The sequence below is a fragment of the Eubalaena glacialis genome, chromosome 5 (assembly GCF_028564815.1).
Source record: "Eubalaena glacialis isolate mEubGla1 chromosome 5, mEubGla1.1.hap2.+ XY, whole genome shotgun sequence".
Taxonomy (NCBI): domain Eukaryota; kingdom Metazoa; phylum Chordata; class Mammalia; order Artiodactyla; family Balaenidae; genus Eubalaena; species Eubalaena glacialis.
The window spans coordinates 1,978,025-2,000,800 of record NC_083720.1 but is presented as its reverse complement, the minus strand read 5'-3'; the positions used below and the strand labels follow the sequence as shown (position 1 = coordinate 2,000,800).

The 22,776-nt window shown below is 61.8% G+C and overlaps 1 protein-coding gene across 2 annotated transcripts in view; it reads right to left on the bottom strand.

Annotated features, from left to right (window-relative positions):
• Positions 1-22,070, bottom strand: part of SH3BP2 (SH3 domain binding protein 2) — a 36,194-nt gene extending 14,124 nt beyond the window's left edge. The window contains exon 1 of one of the 2 annotated variants that reach the window (XM_061191888.1): positions 21,958-22,070. Coding sequence is in view for 1 of the 2 variants with exons in the window: in XM_061191887.1 (XP_061047870.1) it covers positions 3,463-3,545 (83 nt within the window). In the remaining variant the exon portion in view is untranslated. Of the gene's footprint in view, positions 1-3,462; positions 3,630-21,957 lie in introns of those variants that run through there. The other variant, XM_061191887.1, reaches the window with a different exon arrangement.
• Positions 22,071-22,776: the final 706 nt, after the last annotated feature.

Below are 22,776 nucleotides of genomic sequence, written 5' to 3'. Positions count from 1 at the left end.
GATGCAGAAAAAGCATTTGACAATCCTTCATAATAAGAACACTCAACCAACTAGGAGGGGAGGAACCTCCCCAACCTGGTAAAGGACATCTATGAAGAACCGAGAGCTAACATCATAAACAATGGTGAGTGACTGAAAGCGTTCCCCTACAAGCAGGGACAAGGCAAGGACATCAGCTCTTGCCACTTCTATTCAACATTGTACCAGAGGTTCTAGCCAGGACAATTACGCAAGAAGAAGCAATAAAAGCTATGCAGGTTGGGAAGGAAAAAGTAAAACTATTCAGAGATTAGATGATTAGAAAATCCAAGGGATCCACTAAAGAAAGAATGATTAGAACTGATAAACAAGCTCAGCAAGGTGGCAGGATACCAGATCGATACACAAAAATCAGTCCTATTTCTCTATACTAGCAACGAACAATCCAAAAATGAAAGAGAGTTAACTCGGGCTTCCCTGGTGGCGCAGTGGTTAAGAATCCGCCTGCCAATGCAGGGGACACGGGTTCGAGCCCTGGTCCAGGAGGATCCCACATGCCGCAGAGCAACTAAGCCTGTGCGCCACAACTACTGAGCCCACGTGCCACAACTACTGAGCCCACGTGCCACAACTACTGAGCCTGCGCTCTAGAGCCCACAAGCCACAACTATGGAAGCCACGCACCTAGAGCCCGTGCTCCGCAACAAGAGAAGCCACCGCAACGAGAAGCCCATGCACCGCAACGAAGAGTAGCCCCCACTTGCCACAACTAGAGAAAGCCCGCGCGCAGCAACGAAGACACAACGCAGCCAAAAATAAATAAATAAAATAAATAAATAACTACCAGGAATCGCTTGCAATGAATAAAAATATTAAAAAAAAAAAAAAAGAGTTAACTCAAGTGTCCCCTCTTTCAGGTGGTCCCACCAGCTCAGGCCCAGCACACAGGGGGCACCCAGGCAGTCCCAAAGGAGGTGTGGAATGCTGACCCCGCTGGGTGCTGGGGACTGCAGGTTGCCTGGAAGGCGCAGGAAGCTGAAACAGAGCCCCACCCTGCTCCATCGCCTCCTCCCCCATCTGTAAGGAGACCTGGCATCTGTGTGGGGCAGGGGGTGTCAGAGGCAGAGCTGAGGACTGATGGGGCCCACCCCTCGTCCTGGCTCCACACCTGAGCGAGCACGGGGAAGGAGCCCGGGCGGCCCGTGGTCCCACCCTGGTCAGCTCGTGGCCAGGCAGGTGCAGGCCTGTGAGGGGCTCAGTCTCACCTGGCCACCGTCCCTCTGTGGCAGGAGGAGGGCTCTTGGGTGTCCACGGGCTGACCTTGGGTGGGGAGGGTGGGTTGTAGCAGGCCTGGTCGTGCTCCACCTTCACCTCCCCTGGGAATGTCCCTGCTTCAGGGACAGACACCGACATCCCCCGCCCCTCTCCAGAAGATGGACCATCAAAGGGGAAGCTCATCCTGATGGCCGGATATCCTCTGGCCGCCCGGCCCTGCCCTGCACCACTGGGGGAGCTGGGTTGGGACCCGCCCAGGAACACGGTGCCAGGCACACTCCCCAGTCTCTACTCTGTGCCCACCCCCACCTTCTCTCTCAGCTGAGATTGGTCTGTGTGACCCAAGGCCCGAGGCTGCAGGGGTGAGGGCAGAACAGGCCAGGGAAAGCTGCTCTTTCCCACAGAGACAGCCCCGTTGGGCTCCAGGAAGCGCAGGCTCTGTGGCTTCCACCAGCCTTGGGGCTGTGAGCCTCCGGGGTGTGTGGTCATTCCCTGCACAGGCCCGCACGTTAGCTGTGGCTCCGCACACTTGGTCATTGTCACAGACGGTGCACCCAGACAGGATGTGTGCATGAGCCGCACGGCCCGGAGGCAGAAGGTTCTGTGTGTGCACGTCAGTGTGTGTGTACACGCGTGTGTACAGGTGTGAGCCTGTGCACCAGAGCGGAGCTGGAGGGCAGGGTCCCCTTGGCTCTCCTCTCCCACACTTGCAGGTGCGGCCTTGGCTGTGGTGGGAGCTGGCACCTCGTGGGACCACAGGGTCGGGGTTCCGTCAGTGGTGACCAGGCCGCCCATGTGTGGGAGCTGCAGGGCGAGGGGGGCCTGGGGGGTCCCAGGCCCGAGGGAGAAGAGACCAGGTCCCCCAGTGCACTCACTCACACCTATGCACACACTCACTCATCATAGGCACACATGCATGCTTACACACTCACGCCCAAAGACACACTCTCACACACCCACCTGCATATAATCATACATGCACACGTACACACATGCACTCACACAGGCTCACACTCATACGTATGCACACACTCATCCGCACATGTACACGCTCACATTCATTCTTATACATGCACTCATTCTCACACATGCCTGCTTGCACTCAAATGTACTCATACACACACACTGACTCACGTGTATATTCACACACACACACACACACACAGCCTCCAGGGGCTAGCAGGACCTTTCATGGGTGGCCCCAGTGCCCTGGGCAGGCAGCTTGGGCACAGGTCAGAGTCATCATCACTACCCCGCAGCCCTGCTCTAGTCCAGCACCAAGTCTGACCCGACAGCTCATTAAACCCCACAGGCGTTGCTTTACCCCCATCTCACAGACTAGGACACTAATAAACAAGCTCAGCAAGTCGTCAACTCGCATGGAGCACACCGGGCACTCACCGTGGGGACCAGCCTCTGTGCTTCTCGGGGACCACCCCACGTCACCATCCTAACACCCCCTGACATGTGAACCTGTGTCATCCCCACGTCACTGATGAAGACGCCGAGGCTCAGAGAAGCTGAGTAACTCAGAAGTCATACAGCCGGTGAACAGTGGAGTGCTCAGCCTGTCCCGCCCGGCACAGAGCGGGCGCTAGGTGGCGCTGGAGGGGCGGGGCCGCGGGGCCCCAGCGCCTCTTGGTTCTGTCTCTCCTTTCAGTTTCTCCTCCCTCTTCCTCTTCCCAGAATCTTTCTCCATAAAAGAATGAAAACCAAAAATCTCCAATGAAGGCCAGTGACCAGCCATGCCAGAGGGAGGGAGGGAGGCACGACCTGGGCTGGGGTCCCTGAGACCCTGAGGCTCTTCGGCTCCCTGCCAGGCCCCCCATCACGGCGCTCCCAGGGCAGGCAGGCAGTGGGAGCTCACACAGCTCTCCGTGTCCCCGCAGTGCAGGCACGGTCACACTGACACACCATCACACTCACACACGCACACACACAATTTGTGTGCACCCAGGACCCAAACTCCAAGGCCACCCAGGCAGGGCAGCACATGACCAGGGGGCGGGGTTGTCCTCTCTGGGCTCCCACTTGCCCCGTCCAGCTGAGGGCTCTCCTCTCGAAGGCCCAGGGCCAGCGTCCTGTGCGCCCCACCGCGGGCCCCGTTGAGGGGGTCTCTGACTCCACACGGGGCCTCCCTGAGCGGCTCTACAGGTGCTGGGCCGGCACCACCTCCCGAGCCCCCAGCCCCAGGGCCGCCCCGCTGACCTGGTGGCACTGACCCGGCACATGACTGTCTTCCTGCCTGGCGACGGCTTGGGGGCAGGTGTCCTGGGGCCCAGGAAGGCCATGTGGCTCAGGGGCCACAGGGCGGGGCTTCAGCCGGCCTCCCCCAGGCAGGCGAGGCGTGGTGCCCCGCGCAGCCCAGGCGCGGTGCCCCGCGCAGCCCAGAGTGCCGGGCCAGCTACGCCCGCGGAGCCTCCTGCTGACAGCCGCCTGCTGCATCTGGGCCCCGTGGCCTCCAGGGCTTCCTCCCCGCCCAGGGCTTCCTGTTGCTGGGCCCCTGGGCAGCCCCGGGTAGCCAGCACTTCCTGCCTTCCACCCTTTGAGGTCCTGAGGCCCAGCGCTGTGCCCAGTCAGGGCCGTGTGGCCTGCTGGCTTTTGGCCACGCCCACTGTGGCCAGAGACCACAGCTCGCCAGGTCCTGGGATAAGGCCAGCTGTGCCCCCTGAGAGGCAGCACCCCACCGGTCCCCCCCAGGGCCACCGCTGTATGTTTGACTTCTTCCCAGCAATTCACTGAAGCCCCGAAGCCCAGGGCACCAGGCCCGGCCTCCCTGACCCCAGAGACAGCCACACAAGAAGTCAGTGCTTACACCCCGCATGGGGAGCTCACTACTACCCGGGCGTGCTCCCACCACCACCACGGGCGCCACTGCCCAGCTCTGCCTTCCCAGGCTACACAGAGCAGCTGTGCCTCTGGCACCAGAGCCTTCTGCGTTTCAAGGTGGCCACCTCTCTGCCCTTTGACACCAAGGGACCAAGGGATGGGTTCCGAGCCTGGGCCCAGGCGTCGGCCCGTCACCTTCCCTCCGTCCCCCAAGCCTTCTGCCCCACCCCATCCCCCCATGCCAGGGACAGCCCCTGTGACAGAGCTGCTGTGACAGAGCAGTGATCGCCACTCTCTGCTGCCTCTGTGAACACCTGGCTGGCTAGAAAGCACTTACAACCCGAGTGGCAAAGCACAGTCCTGTCACTCCTGGTCCCTGACTGGGTCCCTCCCGAGCCTGCTCTGCCCCACCAAGCCGGGCTTCCTCCCCTGCCCGGGTCAAGCCCAGGCTGCTTGGTGCTAAGCCCCCAGGCCCCCTGCCTCTCCTCCGCTGAGCTTGGGTCTCAAGGCCACACCTCGACCAGGGAGGACAAGACCAGCTGGAGGAAGGAGTGCTTTGGGGCCACGCCATGGCAGGATTTGAGGGTGACAGAGGACGCAGACTACAGGGTCCTCGGGCGTTGCAAAGGCCTCGTCCTGCCCGCCAGGTTTCCCAGGGCATAGCCCCACAGCCGGCTGTGCCAGCGCCTAATCAGCCCGCATCCCTGCGTGTCGGGGCCTGAGGGAGGCGGGCCCTGGGTCTCCATCTCCCACTGTGTACACAGCCCCAGACCCCTGCCAAGGCCCCCGCACCACCCGGGGGCCAGTCTGGGGTGTGAGACTACCTGCTATCTCCTGGAGGATGGGGAGCTGGGGCTTTTGTGTACGAGCTGTCCTCAGGGCGGGACCCTGGCCTCCGCAGCCTGTGTCAGCCTCAGTGCCCTCGGTGGCCGTGGGCAGGCCATGCCTTCAGCAGAAAGCTGACCACAACAAATGGACGGGTGGTGGCAATGGGGAGGTTCAGTGGGGGCCCCTGCCCTTCCCCTTTGCAGCCTGCCCCGAGTGGGGAGAGGGCCCCCAGTCAGACTCAGCTGGGCACCCCGCCCACCTCTATCCTCTGCCAGCTGTGGGCCTCAAGTTACTGACTTAGCCTCTCTGAGCCTTAGTTTCTTCATCGGTGCTGAGGGTTGAGATAAAATAGCAGGTTAGGAGCCCCTGGGGCTTGGGCAGCCAGGACAAGCCAGTGGAGCAGTTCTGGGACAGGGCAGGGGCTTCAAGGGGCTGTGAGTGAGGTCCAGAGGAGGTGCCCAGCAGGCACTGGATCAGGGGAGGCCTCCAGACGAGGGGCCAGCTTTGACTGAGAAGGAGTTTGCTGGGGCAGGGGTGGCCTGAGGAAGTCAAAGTCCGGGCAGCAAGTGGCCAGAGCCGGGGGAGGCTGGGGGGCGGCGGGGGGGAGGGGGAGGGCGTGCAGGCCTGCAGATGAGAACTGCCCGGAACCGGGAGCCGGCCGGCTCTCCCTGGGACATCCCATCCCTCACTGGAGAGACAGAAGGATGGATCAGGAGGCCTGGGGTCCAGGAGCCACAGCCTCCCCTTGCCCCTGCCCCAGAAGGGCCACCACGCACTATCCACAGCAGAGGAGGAGTAGGCAGAGGGCCACGCCCGCTGGAGCCCCGGCCCAGCACTGCGATGCCGCGGGGCAGTCACGGCCCCGACCAGAGGGACAGGGGTCTCCGTGGAAGTCAGACCTGCGTCGGCCCCTTCCCCAACCCTGTTCCCTCTGGGAGTCTGAGGTCAGGATTCCCGGGCTGCTTTGTGACCTCAGAAGGCCCCGCCACTCCAGGCCTCTGTTCCTCCCTGTGCCCTCCCATCTCCCGAGGCAGCATTTCATCCCTGCAGCAAATAACACAGCGATTCACATTCCTCAAACAGAGGACATTCAGGGCCCCTCCTTCAATAGTGGGAGCTCCACGACCTTTCACACTGTGCTGAGAATAACCAGCCCCCAAGCAGCGAGATGTGTGGGGTTGGGGTCCCTGCCCTCGGCAGCTCTGGTCTTCCACCCCACCCTCCCCAAGTTGTAGCTCCTCCCCCAGCTCCCAGGGCGGCTGCCTCTAAGTGCCAGGCTTGGGGACCACCCACCATGCCAGACGCAGCACACTTAGCAGGGTGGGTGGGACTAGACAGCGGCCGGGCAGGGGCCAAGAGTCAGCCTGAAAAAGAGGAAGGGAGAGCCTTCTGGGTTCCTGGGGTCCTCAGCCCGCTCTGGAGCCAGGCAAAAGCCCAGGCAAATGCCCACCACCTCTGCAGCAGGCCATGGAGCCTGCCCCACCCTGATGCTCACAGCCCACTCACCTGCAGTGACCATGGGGACACTAGGGTTCAAAGAGCAGGGCACTGGCCGGGCCAATGGCCAGGGAACAGAGGTGTGGCGACTGGAACCACGTCCCTGGGAACCCCGGCCCGGTGTCTCCCGCAGTCTACCAGAGCCCTGTGCCCAGTCTGGTGCCCACCTGTCACCTTCATGCCAAGGAGGGTCTGCCAGGCTCAGGGAGGGCCCTGGGCCCAGGGGAGGGCGACTGACACCTCCACTCGTGAAAACCTCAAGCTCTCAAAATAAGATGCTTTGCATCAGTCAGTCCCTCACAAAGGGCCCAGGGCCACCCACAGCCAGCCTGGGACCCACCTACTTAGTCCCCACCCTCCCAGGCCAGGGCCACGAGCCCTTCCCCTCTCTGAGCCTCACTCCTCTCCGCACAGGTGCTGTAACCTGCCTTCCTGCGCAGGGCTGCAAGGATTCCAGGAATTTGGTCCTGGGTACCATCCAGCTGGGCAGAGGGAGCGGGTGGCATAGAGGGCAGGGCCCTGGTCACGGGCACCCAGTGTAGTGGGCTGAATGGGGGCCCCCAGAGACATATGTCCAAGTCCTAGTGCCTGGGAACTATGATCACGACCTTATTTGGAAAAAGGATCTTTGCATATGTAATGAAGGATCTCACCACGGTTTGGCCAGATGGGCCCTAAATCCAACAACAAGTCATCCTTATAACAGACGAAAGAGAAGGGGGAAAAAAAACTCAGAAAAAGAGATCAGACTTGTGGTTATCAGAGGCGGAGGGTGGAAGGAGGAGGAATTGCAGGAAGGTGGTCAAAAGGTACAAACTTCCAGTTATGAAATAAGTCCTGGGGGTGGAATTGCAACACGGTGACTGTAGCCAACAGTGCTGTATGATATGCAGGAAAGTTGTAAAGAAAGTAAATCCTAAGAATTCTCATCACAAGGAAACATTTTTTTCCCTTTTTTCTTTTCTTTTTATTGTTTCTGTATAAGAAGATGGATGTTAGCTGAACCTATTGTGGTAATCATCTCACAATATATGCAAAATCAACCATCATGCTGTGTGCCTTAAACTTAAAAATAAAAAGAGAGGGCTTCCCTGGTGGCGCAGTGGTTGAGAGTCTGCCTGCCAATGCAGGGGACACGGGTTCGAGCCCTGGTCTGGGAGGATCCCACATGCCGCGGAGCAACTGGGCCCGTGAGCCACAACTACTGAGCCTGCGCGTCTGGAGCCTGTGCTCCGTAACAAGGGAGGCCGCAATAGTGAGAGGCCCGCACACCACGATGAAGAGTGGCCCCCGCTTGCCGCAACTAGAGAAAGCCCTCGCACAGAAACGAAGACCCAACACAGCCATAAATAAATAAATAAATAAATAAATAAATCTAAAAAAATAAAAAATAAAAAGAGAGAGAGAGAGAGAAAAGACACAGAGGAGAAGGTGATGTGAAGACAGAAGCAGAGATTGCAGTGATGTGGCCATAAACCAAGGAAGCCGAGGGCTGCAGGCAGTCACTAGAAGCTGGAAGACAAAGAAGGAAGGATTCTCCCCTGGAGCCTCCCGTGGGAGCGTGGCCCTGCTGACACCTTGATTTTGGAGTCTGGCCCCAGGACTGTGAGAATAAATTTCTGTTTTTTTCAGCCCCCTGCTTGTGGTACTTTGTTAGGGCAGCCGTGGGAAACTATTTTACACAGGGACTCGCCGAAGTTCTTCCCCTGGATGAACTCACAGTCAATTTGAAGTCCTGGGCGTGCCAGCAGGGTGAGGCTTGCTCTGTGTGAGGTCCCCCGTGGGCATCCAGCTGGATAGGGTAAATCTGACTGGGCCTCCCTGGGCTTCCACAGCCTCACCACGGCCTCACCACCTCCCACCCTTCCCGTGCACGGGGTCGGAGGCCACCCCCAGCCTACACCCACCAGACTTGCTGGGCCCACCTCCTGACCCTGGTTCCCACCCCTGACCAGCCCTTCCTTGGCTCCGTCCGGCCATTTCCACCACGAAGCAGAGGCCAGGCTGGTTCCCTGGCTGAGTGTATGGGGTCTGGCCCCTGCTTGCTGCCCTGAGCCCTCGACTCTGGGCCTGTCACACAGGACCACCGTGCCCCACTCTGAGCACGTGCAATCTTCTCCACCTGGAAACTATATCCTCTCCAACAAATGCTCCCTCATCCTCTGAAAACAGAACCATCTAGAACCTCACCCCTCCTCTGCAATCTCCAAGTCAATGGCGCAGCCTTGCCCACCAGGGTGTCACATGTGTATGTATCCCTAGCACTCCCCATGGGCCTGGGTCCCGCTGAGTCCCCAGAGCCCAGTGCCTGGCCCACAGAAGGGGCCAAGAGCCCGATGGATGGGTAGACAGATGGGTTTAGCGTCACATCTACACACACGGCCGTACCCCTGATGTGGCTATACCAGCACATGCCTGGACCTCAGAGCCAGAGTGAAGCACTAATCTGACCCCCACCAAGAACTGATGCCCAGTGGCTGTAGCAAAGTCCCATGGCCCCAGGACCCCTGCCTGGTGAGGTAAGCCGCCGGCCAGCACTGGGTTAGCACTGGAGTCTGCTCATTGCAAAACAGAGAACAGGCCAGCATCCCCCGAAGACAGCAGTGTGCTGGGGTCTAGGAGGCCCCCAGGGGCTTCTCAGGGCTGCCCAGGGTGGAGGCGAGAGGCAGTCCAGCCACTCCTGTGTCGGCGGCAAAGGGAATTAGGGGAAGTGCAGAAAGAGGCCCACATGCACAGCTGCCCACATGGAGCCTGGGCTTCTGAGGGTGGTGGCCAAATGGGGTTTCTACTCTGGGACCCTCGGCCCTCGAGCTCTGTCCCCATAGAGGACTCGTAAAGCCCACGTATCCCTGGATGCCCCCCACCTCGCCCCATAGCAAGTTGGGGTCCTCCTCTCCAGGCCTGGTGTCTCTGCCTCTAGCAAACGTTCCCAAACTGGGCAGCATCTCTCAAGGGCCGGGGTCGAGGGCTGCATTAGCCTGGGGAGCAGAGCTGGGGCCCCTCAAAGAGTCGGGGCCGCTGCACCCCCCACACCTGGTGCGGGACACCCTCAGCAGAGCCCTGGGGGGGAGGGAGCTCTGGCCTGGCCAGGAAGGAGCAGCGTGTGGGTGGGAGGGAGGATGGCTGGGCAGGGGCTCCAGGTGCAGGGATATCCAGTACCTTGGATACGGCCATGGTGGGTGGGGGTCGGTCTGGGGGAAGCATAGGTTAGCATCGTCACTCTCTTGTCTCAAACCACAAGCCAGCAGAGGCGTTTCAGGATTCACACTTCAGTTCATCATGACACTGACAAGTTTCCACTTTTTAATTGCTTGAGGAAAAAGCTCTCCAGAGTGCTGACGTGTGGGCCGGGTCCACCCCCGCGTTCCTGGCCCCTCGCCTGCCCGTGGATGCTCACTGCTGCGCATCAGAGCCAGCCCGGGCACCGCAGGTTCCCAGGCCCGCCCGCCAGGACAGGGCTGCTCCACCACGGGACCCTGGTAGGCAGGACGGCGTGGTGGTGGCGGCACAGGCTTCCTTGGGGACAGGATGGGCTCAGTCCTAACCTTGCGGCCCACAGCTCCTGTGCGGGGCTGTCCCGAGGACCACCGGGCATGGCTGGGGGGCGGGGTGACTCCAGGGATTCCGTCGGCCACGCCGTCGTCACCGTCACGTCAGGAAGGGAGAGCGCTCTCAACCGCCCCTGCTCAAAGCCAGGCGACACCTTCCCATCCTGCCCCCGTGGGTCTGGAGCCCCGAGTATCCCCGCCTCCTTGCTCACCACTGGCCCCATCTGAGCCACGCTCCCAGGGTTGAAAATTCCACCCGAAGGTGACGGACACCTTTGCCCAGTGCTGTGCTCGGCCTGGAGCGACATCTCCCTTCCCCTTGGTCCCACCCCTGCCTCCTCTGCCCCACGTCCAGACCCACTACCTGCACACACAGCCCCTGCCCTTCTCCTGCGTAGGCTCCGCCCCCGTGCAGGGCCACACTGACTGCGGCATTTTCAGCCTGTCTGTTGACTCTCTGACCCTCCTTCGACACAGCTCGATGGGGGGTGACATGACAGCCACTCCTTGTGTCTGTCCCCTGCAGTGTCCCCAGCGTGGAGCTGGCCTGGGCACCTCCTGCAGCATGAACAGATCCCACCTCGTTAGCTGGACACTCCCGACTCCGCATGGGGTCCCATCACGGAGCTCGTTCACTGAATGAAACCGTTCATCTCTCCCTAAGACCCCCACTGCTCCATCCCTGGGGGGCCTCTGGCTGCAATGACAATGCCTAGTGCGGGGGCTCTGCCACCCACTGAGCAAGGCCTGGACACCCCGGGAGTGACCTCGGCCGGGCACTTGACCTCTCCCAGTCTCACTGTTCTCACCGTCCTTGCCCACAAAGCGACCAGCAACCGGCACCGGCAGAGCAGGTGTAGGGCCTGGACAACACACCCTCAGGCCCCGAGCGCCCGGTGGGCCGAGCCCCAGGCAGACCAGGCTGCCCGACACTGCTGCCCACCCTCCGGGGGCCAAGGGGGTGTGGCTGGGCTGGAATCTGCCGAGCCCCGTTGTCAGGTGGCCCAGAAGGGGACAGACCATCTCCTCTGAGGTCACTCCCGGCAGACGAGGAACACGCAGATGGCAGGACTTCCCCAAACCCAGCCCGCTCCACCCTCTTCCCAGTGGCCACCGTGCATGCTCCTTGGGTCACGTCACCGTGGCTTCCTCAGCACGCCAGAGCCTGGCCCTCAGTGGAGGGTCTGGTCCCCGACATCAGCCCCAGGCCTCAGGAGCACAGGCTACCACCGGCCAGACCCTCCTGGGGACACATGTACATGTCATATCCTGTGGGGACACGTCCCCACTTGCTGAAGCCAAGGCAGGGGGGTCACGAAGCCTGGGGGCGCTTTCTTGTCTATGGTCAACCTCTTGTGACAGGAGGGCCAAGTCAGTGGGCCAGGGCAGGGGGCACCCTCTGGGAATGTCCGCCCAGTGCCAAGCCATCAGCCCCCATGGCCCACTCAGTCCCCAACTGCCCATCTCCTGCTCTCCCGATGAGGAAGCTGAGGCTGACTGGGCTGCAGCAGCGGCCACATAGCCAGCACCACCCATGTGGCCCAGAGCCGGGGCCACCTCACCCACACCATGCAGCCTGGCACTTCCTGCCAAGCCTGGCTCCACGGGGCATGAGGAGGAGAAGGAGCCCCAGGGCCTACTCTCAGGAAGGATGCCAGCTCCCACCCGGCACAGAACCCAGCAGCCCAGAGGAGGGCTCCAGGCTCTGGCCAGGAGGCTGGGGCACACGGGGGTGGGACACACGGCTGGGGATGCGGGCACATGCCAGCCTGTCCTCGTGAATTCAGAGTCTGCTTCTGTTTTACACGTATCCCCAGAGCCCAGGGGGAGCTGGTCAGGAGACTGTCCCAGCCACAAGCCCCCACCTGAGCCCTGTTCACCACTGCCACCGGTACTGGGACAGAGGGAGGCCATCAGGGCATCACCACCTGTCAGCAAACGCCGCACCCTTCACCCCCGGATCTGCTGGGAAGGCAGCCACCTCTGACTCACATCCTTGTGACAATGCTTCCACCCAGATGGGGTGACACATCAGCCAGCATCCGCACGCCATAGCCAAGCAAGAAGATCACATGGCAAGTGTCTTGAGTAGCAAAGAGCTTGTGCAAAGGGCCTGGGGTTGGGGTGAGAGGAGGCATCCAGAGAGACCTGGCCCCACTGCTACTTGCAGGAGCCGAGGTTGGCCCTGACAGGCACTCTGCAGGGACACTTGCTGTCCGCCGGTGCCAGGCCAGGGCAGCTGTACAAGCCCTCCACACTGGCAACCACCTGCTGGGGCATCCCAGGGTAGGCCACCAGGGGCACTGACCTTGACACTAGTAACATCTGTTCCTTTACTCATCTCTTTAGGATCTTTCGTGCCATGGTGGCCTCCCTCAGACCACAGGAACCAGAAAGTTCCTGAGTACCTTACAGCATTTCACCAAGTCCGGGCTCCTGGGTCAGGGCAAAGGGCATCAGGGCCCAGGGGCATGAGGTGTGGCCCCGCATCTCAGCTCCTCCATATACCTCTGGGGGTCCCTGGACCACTCGCTCACCTAGGAACCTGGTTCACCAATTGTCCAGCGGTGTTTTGGTCTCCTGCCCACCCTGCCACAGGCTGGAACCCGTCAAGGCCAAGTCCATACCACAAGGTCCCTTCCCTCCTTCTCACTTCAGCATTTTAGGGTTTGGTGTCTCTTCAGTTTTAATCCATTTATTTTTATCCTTTTATCACTAATGTTAATTTTTTTTTTGGCCGCACGGCCTGCAGGATCTTAGCTCCTGGACCAGGGAGCGAACCCCGTGCCCCCGGCGGTGGAAGCGCAGAGTCTTAACCACTGAACCACCAGGGAAGTCCCCCTAATGTTAATATTTTTAGGCTGTTTTCAAACATTTTTTTCTTTGACGCTGTTGATTAACCTTCACTCTCTGAGTTTTATATTTTATTGCATTGTTTCTGCTTTTTTATTTATTTATTTATTATTTTTGGCTGTGTTGGGTCTTCGTTTCTGTGCGAGGGCTTTCTCCAATTGCGGCAAGTGGGGGCCACTCTTCATCGCGGTGTGCGGGCCTCTCACTATCGCGGCCTCTTTTGTTGCAGAGCACAGGCTCCAGACGCGCAGGCTCAGCAGTTGTGGCTCACGGGCTTAGTCGCTCCGCGGCATGTGGGACCTTCCCAGACCAGGGCTCGAACCCGTGTCCCCTGCATTGGCAGGCAGATTCCTAACCACTGCGCCACCAGGGAAGCCCTTGTTTCTGCTTTTGCTCACCTTTTATTACTTGGTCAATTTTAAGTTGGCCTCAGGAGGGTCTTGCCCTCTCACTGGCTACTTCCTGGGGTTCCCCACAGGCTTGGGGGGGCGCCCTGTGACGGGGCAGCCCCTCCGCCGGGCTGCCGTGGATGGGGGCTGGGGGAGCAGGCTGCAGCCACTCCCAGGCCTGGGTCTCTGGCTGGACAGAGGCACACCCAGAAGGGAGGGAGCCAGAGGCTGCAGGAAGAGGCACGGACAGAGGGGCAAAAGAGGGAAGGAGGAGCAGGCCGGCCCCCTGGTGTGGTGTGGGGAACCGAAAAGCTGTTCCTCCTCAGCCTGGGAGCCCTGGGCCAGGCGCTGGATGGATGACTCACGGCCCTGGCTCCCCTCCGAGCCCCTCAGCTGGGCCCACAGGGGGCCTGGCTGGCCTGACTGTTCCCAGGCACCCTCACACTGCCCCATTGTTCAGAGGCCCAGCGAGAAGAAGGGTCTGGCGGTGGGCCCAGGATGGCGGGAAAAGGGCCCAGCCCCAGCTCTCCTGCCCCTCCTGGGCAGCCTTGACAGACAGGACAGGGGACAGGAGGGGGTGGGGGAGGGCTGTCTCCATCCAGCCATCCTGCCATCCCCCCAAGGCCGGTGGTCCTGCAGGATCCTGCGCCCCGGCCCCTCTCTCTGAGCCACTGTCCCAGCCACAGCTGGGAGGCAACTCTCAAAGGCAACTGGGCTCAGTCTGAGGTTCAAGGCCGTCACCCCGTTGGTGCTCAGCCACGACGGACGGCTCGCACGCCTTCCCTGACCGCCTCGTGCTGTCCCCACCCTGCAAACTTAGGTCACCCCGGCACACCCTGATGCCCCACAGTCAGGCTGGGGAGTGGTGCCCTCAGGGGACCTCAGAGCCCAGTGCAGGGCTGGAGGAGAGGGCCTCTGCTGAGGCTCCTCCCCCTGCTCCCTTCCTCCAGGCCCACCTCCTTCCACTGGCACAGCAGCCTTAGAAAGCTTCCCCAGATCCCACAGGCAAAGTGCCCACGGGGCCCTTGTGGACAAGGCAAACCCTCTCATCTAACCCTCAGCCTAACTAAGCCTCCCAGAGGCAAGGTGGCTTCTGATGGTCAGCAGAGCCAGGGGTCAAGCTCCCGAGTGCCAGCCCCTAAGGCCTCCTCCTGGCTGGGGACCTGCCACCGGGCTGGGGCAGCCTGCACCGGGTTGGGGAGGGGCACGGCTCGGTGGTGCTATAGGGACACCCTCCCCCTCCCCAGGGAGACAGCCATGGGGTCACACCACTGTCACCAGAAAAGCCAGCAATGAGGACTGGGGGTGCGGGGGGCGGAGGGCAGAGTCAGTACTACCAGAGCCGCGTGCTACCCCACGTCTGCCTTCCCCCCGCCCTGGCGGCCCCTCAGCGCGGGTCACTGACTCCACCCTGGTCAGCTGAACCCCTGCGCCCACCGCACACCTAGCCCTCCTGCAGGTCCGATTCACCTGCTTTTGCCCAAGCTCCTTACAGCCCCTGCTGCGGTGCGGGTATGTGCGGTGGGGGCAGGAGGCAGTCTTAAGACCCCAGAGTAAGCTTTCAAACCACAAACCAGCCCCTGCTCAAAACCCTCCCATGGGGGCTTCCTTGGTGGCGCAGTGGTTAAGAATCCTCCTGCCAATGCAGGGGACACGGGTTCGAGCCCTGGTTCGGGAAGATCCCCCATGCCGTGGAGCAACTAAGCCCATGTGCCACAACTACTGAGCCTGTGCTATAGAGCCCGTGAGCCACAACTACTGAAGCCCACACGCCACAACTACTGAGCCCGTGTGCCACAACTACTGAGCCCGTGCGCCACAACTACTGAGCCCACGTCTCACAACTACTGAAACCCGTGCACCTAGAGCCCGTGCTCCGCAGCAAGAGAAGCCACCGCAATGAGGAGCCCCCGCACCGCAACCAAGAGTAGCCCCCGCTCGCCACAACTAGAGAAAGCCCGCGCGCAGCAACGAAGACCCAACGCAGCCCAAAATAAACAAATAAATAAATAAATTTATAAATAAATAAATGTATTAAAAAAAAAACCCTCCCATGCCCGACCTCTCAGCCTGGCCCCTCCTGCCCCCTTCCTGCTCCCACCCCAAGAAGGCCCTACCCCAAATGGCACCTCCTACACCATTCTTGGGGGCCACCCCCTGCAAGGCAAGGACATGCCTGCTGCCTCCGCAAGGCTGGGGCTGGGGCTGCCTGTGGGGAGGGGCCCCTGCGGGTCCTCCAGGCGGCAGGTGCATCAACTCGGAGGCCACTGGGGTGGGGCCGTCCCCTCCTGCTTCCCAAGGCCTCACTCTGGAACAACTACATGTTGGTGCCCGGCTGGCAGGAACCTTGGGCTTGGGGCAGGGCCTCCTAGGTCCTGTGTGTGTGGGGGGGTGTCTCTTTCTCAACACTCATCCTTCTCCAGTGACTTCCTGCCCCCAGAGCAGGCACGGCCACCACTGACCACAGAACTTCACCCTCCTGGTCACATTCTCGAGAGAACGGAAGGCTGATCTCAGAGAGCTCCCGTCCCAGGTGGCAAACTTTCCAAGGCTGGTGCCCAGGAACCCCAGGATGGCTGGGCAACTGAAGCATGGGCTCCATGCCTCACTCCATTTTATAGCAAGTGGACACCAGGGCCACTGGCGCTGAGGCCCGGCTGGGCCAGAACCCGGGCCCTGCGTGCAGCCTGGGGCTCCCCCTTACCCCACCCTCAGGTCCGGGACACCTCCTCTGACAGAAGGACCAGGCATCGGCCTCCTCTGGCAGCTGCAGCCCAAGGTCTGGAACCAGATTAGGCTGGGTCCTGGTGAGGCCCAGAAGGGAAGTGATTCCAGAGTCTCCTGCCCCCATGGCCCACCCCCGAGCAGCTCCCCTGTGTGGCAAGGAGCCGGCACTGGGGGTCCCAGCCCTGGTGCAGTGAAGTGTCAGGGTGGGGTCCCCTGGAGCAGCATATCCTTCCCCCTGCGTGAGATTCCAGAGAAGTCAGGAGGTAGGGGGCTTGGGGGAGGACTTCGTGGGGTCTGGCTGGTCAGTGGGGCTGCAGCACAGCATCGACAAGCTCCCGAGATGGGGGCTGGGGGGTACGTGGTGGTGATACCTTCTGCGGGAGGCTGAGGCTCTATCCCCAAGTGCCTTCGGCCCCGCCAAGATCTGGGTGGGTCAGCAGGGAGGCTGTAGTGGCCTGGCGCTGACCCTGGGGGCTCTGAGGCCCTCTCGTGCATCCAGCTCACAGCCGGGCACTACCATGGATCCCGCCCAGCATCCAATGGCCACCCTGCGCTCCTAGAGGTTTCAGGCCAGATGGTGATGGCAATGGGAAGCCACCTCTCGTCCTGTGCTGAAGGGCAGGGGACGCGGCCACTCCGTCCTCTGCCCACCGTGGTCAAACCCACCAGCTGATCACTGACCTGCCTGCCAGGGCCCGGCCCCCAGCACTGTGTCTGCCTGGCCATCAGGGGACCCAGCGGCTCTGTGCCAGCTGCTTATGCCCTTTGAGAAAGGGTCTTCCTTTTCTGGTCTCAAATAGGAGGAGAGGAAGCAGCTGGGGTTACGGAGGACATTCCTCAGGAGACAAGGTGAGTTTCCTGGCATGCCCCCCTCCCCCTCCCACCTGTCCACGCAGGGCTCCCAGGCCCGCCTTTCTGGCTCCTTCCCCACCACTCTCCTACTGGTGGCAGATCTAATCTTGCCAGGCCCCATCTGGGGCACTGGGTCTCTGGGACCCAAAGACCAGGTCTCCGCTGTGGCCGGTGGGTCAGGGGAGCTCAGGCTGACCCCAATCTTGGCCCCAACGTGTGTCTCTAGGAAGGAACAGCCACGGAGAAAGGAACGGCTTCCACTTAGGGTGGAGCGCCCCAGACTCCCCGCCTGTCTCCCCATCTGAACCACTGCTGGGGCCCCTGAGACCAGGTGCCCGCAGTGGTGACTGTTAAGGGTTGCAGCCGCTGGAGCCCACGGCCAGGGGGCCGTGATAGAAACCTGGAGGGGTTCACACAAGGCCAGAGCACAACCACCCACTGTGATCTGATTGGAAATGTCACCAGCCGGGCGGCAGACTCCTTCCAGGATAACGGGGCACCTGTGTCTCTGATGTGGAAGCAGGAGGTAAACACGCCGGGCTTCAGGTCTGTGGGAGCTCCTGGGATGCTCTAAAGGGGGTCGTCCCTCTTCTGGGCCAGGCTCACGTGGGCACTGCTGGGCAAGGGCACTCAATTGTGTCCCTGTCCTTCATGAGTCCCCGGTTGGGCAGGGAGAAGCAGACAGGTAGACAAGGTGACCAGGGAACGGGCTGGGGCTTGTAGAAGGCACCTAGCTCCGGGAAGCAGGGGCAGGGGCCAGGGAGGGTCCCTGAGCACCAAGCAGGACAGACACTTATGCCTTTTATTAAACTGCTTCCGAGGGAGAGAGTGGCAGGGTGGGCCAGACAGGCTGAGCTGCGACATGTCCATGCCTGGCCCTGGGCCTGGTACACAGGGCACCCAGCATGAACGAGAGGAGCAGAGGTCTGGGGGCAGCAGCTTTCTGAAGGGCACCCACCACTGCCCCAGGAGCAGAGCTCGGAGTGGGGTGGCACGGGCCCAGCCGCCCAGCCAGGGCCCTAAGTGAACTGTGGGTGCTGCCCCTGGCTCCCAAGGCTTTGGGGTCAAGCCAAGGCCTACCCTGGTATTCCAGGCCCCTAGGTCGACCCCTGACCTCACATCACCTTGCAGGGGGCAGCCAGCAGTGAGGGCTGGGGCCACAGGGGCAGCCGGGGTATGAGGACCCAGAGCTCTCTAATGCCACAGAACAATGTTGCCAGATTACAACATCCCCTTGGGCAAGGCTAGAGGAAATCCCCCAAACGGAGCTGCAGAGTCAAGGGCAGGGAGGCCCCAGCCTGGGACAGGGCTCAAGATCCCACAGTGAGGGCTCCTCTGCAGCATCTCATTTAACTTTTCTGAGGACACCATGAGTTATAACTGTTTTTAACCCCATTTCACAAGGAGGGACCTGAAGTCCAGAGAGTCCCTGAGACTTGAAGGGGACAGGCTGCTCCAGCGCTGCGAATGCGGCCCCCGACTACGTCCTGGGAGAAGCTGTGCTGGCTTCAAGAAGCCCCCCGGAAGCCTTCCCTGGGCTGGCTCAGCCCCCAGCTGTGGGGCAGCCCACCCTCCTCCCAGCAGGCATGGAGCCAACTTGGAGCGCTCACCCGTCAGCCTGGCAGCTCCTGGAGACAGGGACCTCCCCTGCCTCTGCAGGTTCCAGCAGGCAGACGCCCCACACCCCAACCAGCGGCCTGGAACGTGGTTGGCAGTGGGCCGCCCCTACCCTGGGCTCAGCCAGCATGCAATAAACATCTGATTCACAAGGAAGCAGAGGGCACTTCTCGGAATCACAGCACAGCTGTAGGGGAAGGAGTAAAGGTGCCCTGCCAGCCCCTCAGGCCCCACCGACCGCCCCAGGCCACTGCCTCGGACACCGAGCCCACACCCTTCCCGGAGGCCAGCAGGCAAGGAGCACCGGAGCCCGCTGTGGCTAGCCCACGGGGGCCAAGGATCAGTCGCCTCTGGACCTGGGGACCGGGTGAAAGAAGCGCCAGTCCTGCCAGCAAGTTCCAGCGTGGTTCATGACCTGGGACGGGGACGGGCAGGGGCTAACCTGCAGGTGGCCCCAAAGCTGGAACCTCAGAAGTTCTGCCGCCCAGGGAGAAGCAGGGCAGTGGGGGGACCTCAAGCACCGTGAGGCCCCCTCCCTGATGAGGGCCCAACCTTGTTTTGCACTTCACTGGGATGGCGCCTGGAGTTCAAGGGCAACTCAGGAGCCTGGCCCCCGAGCCCAAATCCTTTAATGTGGCCCAGAGCCAGGGGCTTCTATCACTTGAGGGTGGAGAAGTGTAATTCACTAAGGAGGCTCAGGTCTCCTGGCCGTGGCTGAGAGGCAGCTCCATTTCTCTCGGCATCATCCTGGCTGCCCTCCGATGCCTAGGCCCAGGGGTGGTAAGGAGGCACCACGAGAGTGCCCTGCCAACCCCTTAGGCCCCACCGACCTCCCCAGGCCACTGCCTCAGCGACGACCGAGCCTACACCCTTCCCGGAGGCCAGCAGGCAAGGACCAGGAGGTGGGCGCTGCTGAGCCTGCCTGCCTGAGGCTACAAAGAGCCCAGAATGCTCCCCCTCCCTGCCTCTGGGACTTAAGTGGCCCACATGTGGCACTGTCTCCAGCCCTTGGATGACTGGTCAGGGCCACTGGAGAGATCCAGAGGCCTTTTGGAGACAGGCCACCTACCTGTGGGTAGGATTTCAGCGTCCTGACAGCCCCCTCTCCCTGCCTAGGCCCCTGTGCACTTTCATCCATGCCCCATCCACACTCTCACCACATCTGGTGCACACCAGGCCACTCTGGTAAAACTGGTCTGCCACCCTCCCCGCTGCCAGCCTCTGGCTCAGTCTGTTCTTACCTTCATGGTTGTCCGCATGGCTCAGACAGCCCTCCTTCTGATTGCAAACCCTGCATTCACTGGCCACCTGCCGCCCACCTCCCTCAGCCAGGCTGCCGAGTGCTGACCGTGCTACCTGGGGTTATTAGAGAACCACATATGTGCATGCCCAGGCCTTACTGAGGCCATCTATTAGCCAGCCAATGAGGGGAGAGTGGGGCCTGCCAGTCACTGACCCTTGGTGTCCCATGATAGAGCTTCAAGGACAGAAACCAGGAGGACCCAGGTGGTTCCCTGAGCCTGGCCACTCCTGAGACTCTGGCCTTTGCCATGAGACCCAAGCGGGCAGGGACCTAGGAGCCTGCCCTTTGCCCCAGATCTCTCCAGGCCCAGCGCCACCCCCACTCCCAAGCAGAGGTGGCCCAGCTATCCCTGCTCTCCAGCCCTGAGGGCCAGGGAAAGCACCCCCAGTGGCTCACAGTTACTGAACACCAATCATGTGCCACCACCAGCCCCTGGACATTCAAAACCACCTATAAGGCAGAAGTGGTTCACTACCCCCATTTTACAGATGAGGAAACAGGCTCAGCAGTGTGAAGCCCCCTGGCCAAGATCACACAGCTAGTAAATGGTGGCAGCCGGATTCAAAGCCAGGACCCAGCCCCTCTGTGTGTCTCTCTGTGCTCCCTCAGGCTTCCCCCATGTAGGCCTGCAAGCTTGCGGGCATCCATGTTGGGGGAGGGATGGTGGGGGCTGACTCAGCATCTCACTTTCCTCTGTCCATGTGAACAGGAAGGGCCAAGGGAGGTTTGGATCCGCCCACCCTCCTATCTCTCCCAGGCTGGCCTCCTTGTTGGGCTCCTCCCTGACTCTGCAGGCCTGAGGGACTCCCCAGAAAGGCCAGGCCCTCTGTCAGCACCCCTCTTTCCTGATGGCCAACAGGGACTAGCCTGGGCCATCTACCTATCTGTCCTTCTGCCTGCCCCCTCTGGCCAGGGTGTGCCCCAATATGGGGCACAGAGCCAAGTAATGGAGTGGTGGCTGGGAGGGGGGCGGTGGGGGAGGGAGGGGAATTTGACAGAATTCTCACCTTGGAGCCCCCATCCTGGCTTCCTGGTCTACCTGGAGTGGAGCCCTGCCTCCCAGAGGGCCCTCTGCGCCGGTGCCCTGGGTATCGGACACAGTGGGAGGAGAGCCAGGAGATAATGGAGCCCAGCCCCCTTCTCTGGTCTCGCAGAGCCTGGGCCAGAGAGGGCAGAGGGCCGACCCAGGGTTACACTGAAGTCAATGCTGGGCTAGACTTAAACCTGGAAATCTACACTGACTCCAGGACTTGCCATGCTCCCTTGGCTGTCAAACTGTCGTGAAAAAATTCTACACATCGTCATCACTGCAAGTAACATTTCCTGAGCCCCCTCTGTGCTAGGGCCTGGTTACCTGCCTCATCAGCAAGATCACATGCGTGTCCTCGACTCGGCAATCCCAGGGGTCCCACACGGAACCCCGCCCCAGGCCAGGGTCACTTAGAGGGGCCCTTTACTCAGCATGGCCACCTGACCAGCAGGCACGGACGTCATCAGGGTTGACAGATGGGCAAACCAAGGCACAGAGAGAGGCTGTGAGGCGCTCAGGGTCCAGCAGGGCGGCAGAGGGAGTGAGCTCCAGGCTTGCACTCTGCAGCGGGGCTCAGGCCCCCTCAACACCCACAGTGGGCGCACGGTCAGCACTTCACCAGGGGAAGCGGAGGCCCAGAGCAGCAGGAAAGAGCCGGGCTGCTGGGAGGGGCCGGCCCACATGTGGAAGGACGGCTGTCCCCGACCCCCAACTCTCTGACACTCGCTGTCCCCCAGAATAAGAGTCGCAGACACCCGCAGGGTCACTGGGCTATCAGTCACTCACACTTCAGTGTGAGTCAGCTCCAACAGGCAGCTTTTCTCCACCCCTCGTTGCGCGGGCTGAGGTAAGGAAAGTTTGGATTACCGGGAGGAGGTGGAAGCAAATTCCCCGCCCGGGCCTTCGGAGGCCGGGATGTGTGGGTCGTGTAATGGGGGCCTGCGGCGGTCTGCGAGCCCCAGGGGCCTGGGGAAGCGGAGGCCAGAGGGACGAGGGGGACGCGGGACAGACGCGACGCCCTCGCCCCGCCCCTAGGCCTCCAGGGTGCAGCCCGCGCACCCCCGAACCCGCGCGCTTTCTCGGGTAGTGGCGCTGCCAGGCCCGGCGCGCGCTGGAGCTGACCGCCCCCCGCCCGCCCGCCCTACGGAGAGGACCCCGGCCCCGGGGACTCCGGCCAGCCCGGGAGACTCGATCGCGCCCCGCCCGTCCGCGCCCGCTGCCGTGCCTTACCTGCCGAGGCTCTGCTCCCAGCCCGCGGGTCCTGCGTCCCGGCGGCGGCTCCCGGCTGGGCCGCCAGGCCCCCGCCCTCCCGGCGGGTAGCCAGGAGCCAGGTCCCGCCCGGAGCTGTGCCCGCCCCTTCTGTCTGGCCCCGCCCCGGCCCCGTGCCCCGGCCCGTCCGCCCGGCCCCGCCCCGCCCCTTCGACCTGGCCCTGCCCTAGGCTCCGGGCCACGCCTCTTCCATCCAACCCCGCCCCTTGACCCCCCTCCTAAAGAACCTGGCCCCGCCTCCTCGGGCTCCCTGGACCCATCCCACCAACTCCTTTTGCAAGGCGGAGGTCCCAGACGCAGCCCGCAGCCCTCGGAGTTCGAGGTTGGGTGCGGGGTGGGGGTCAAGACGTCGGAGTCCGGGGAACCCCCACCTTTCCCCACTCCTGGTCCCGGGGAGAAGGCGGGAGTTGGCTGCGGGTATGGACACGCCATCCCTGCACAGCACACAGTAGATGCGCCGTAAATGCAAGTGGCACCTGGTGGCCCCACTGGAGAAGGCGCTGCCCCCCAACCCACTGATCCTGATCCTGAAGCAGGAGGCGGCGTCTGACTCAGGTCAGGAGGCCAGGGGCAGGGGCAGGGGATGACCCCTCCCCTGACCCCGGCAGAAGAGGGCTCGCTGGGAACCGAACCTCTGGAACCTCGCCCTTGTTTCAGAAGGGTCTCTAGGGCACTTTTCATACACTTCCAAACCGGGACACAGCCCTTGTACGAGGTCTGGACTCCCAGGGCCCAGGGTTCTGGTTCCAAGAGTGCGAGGCCCAGAAAACAGGGTACTTT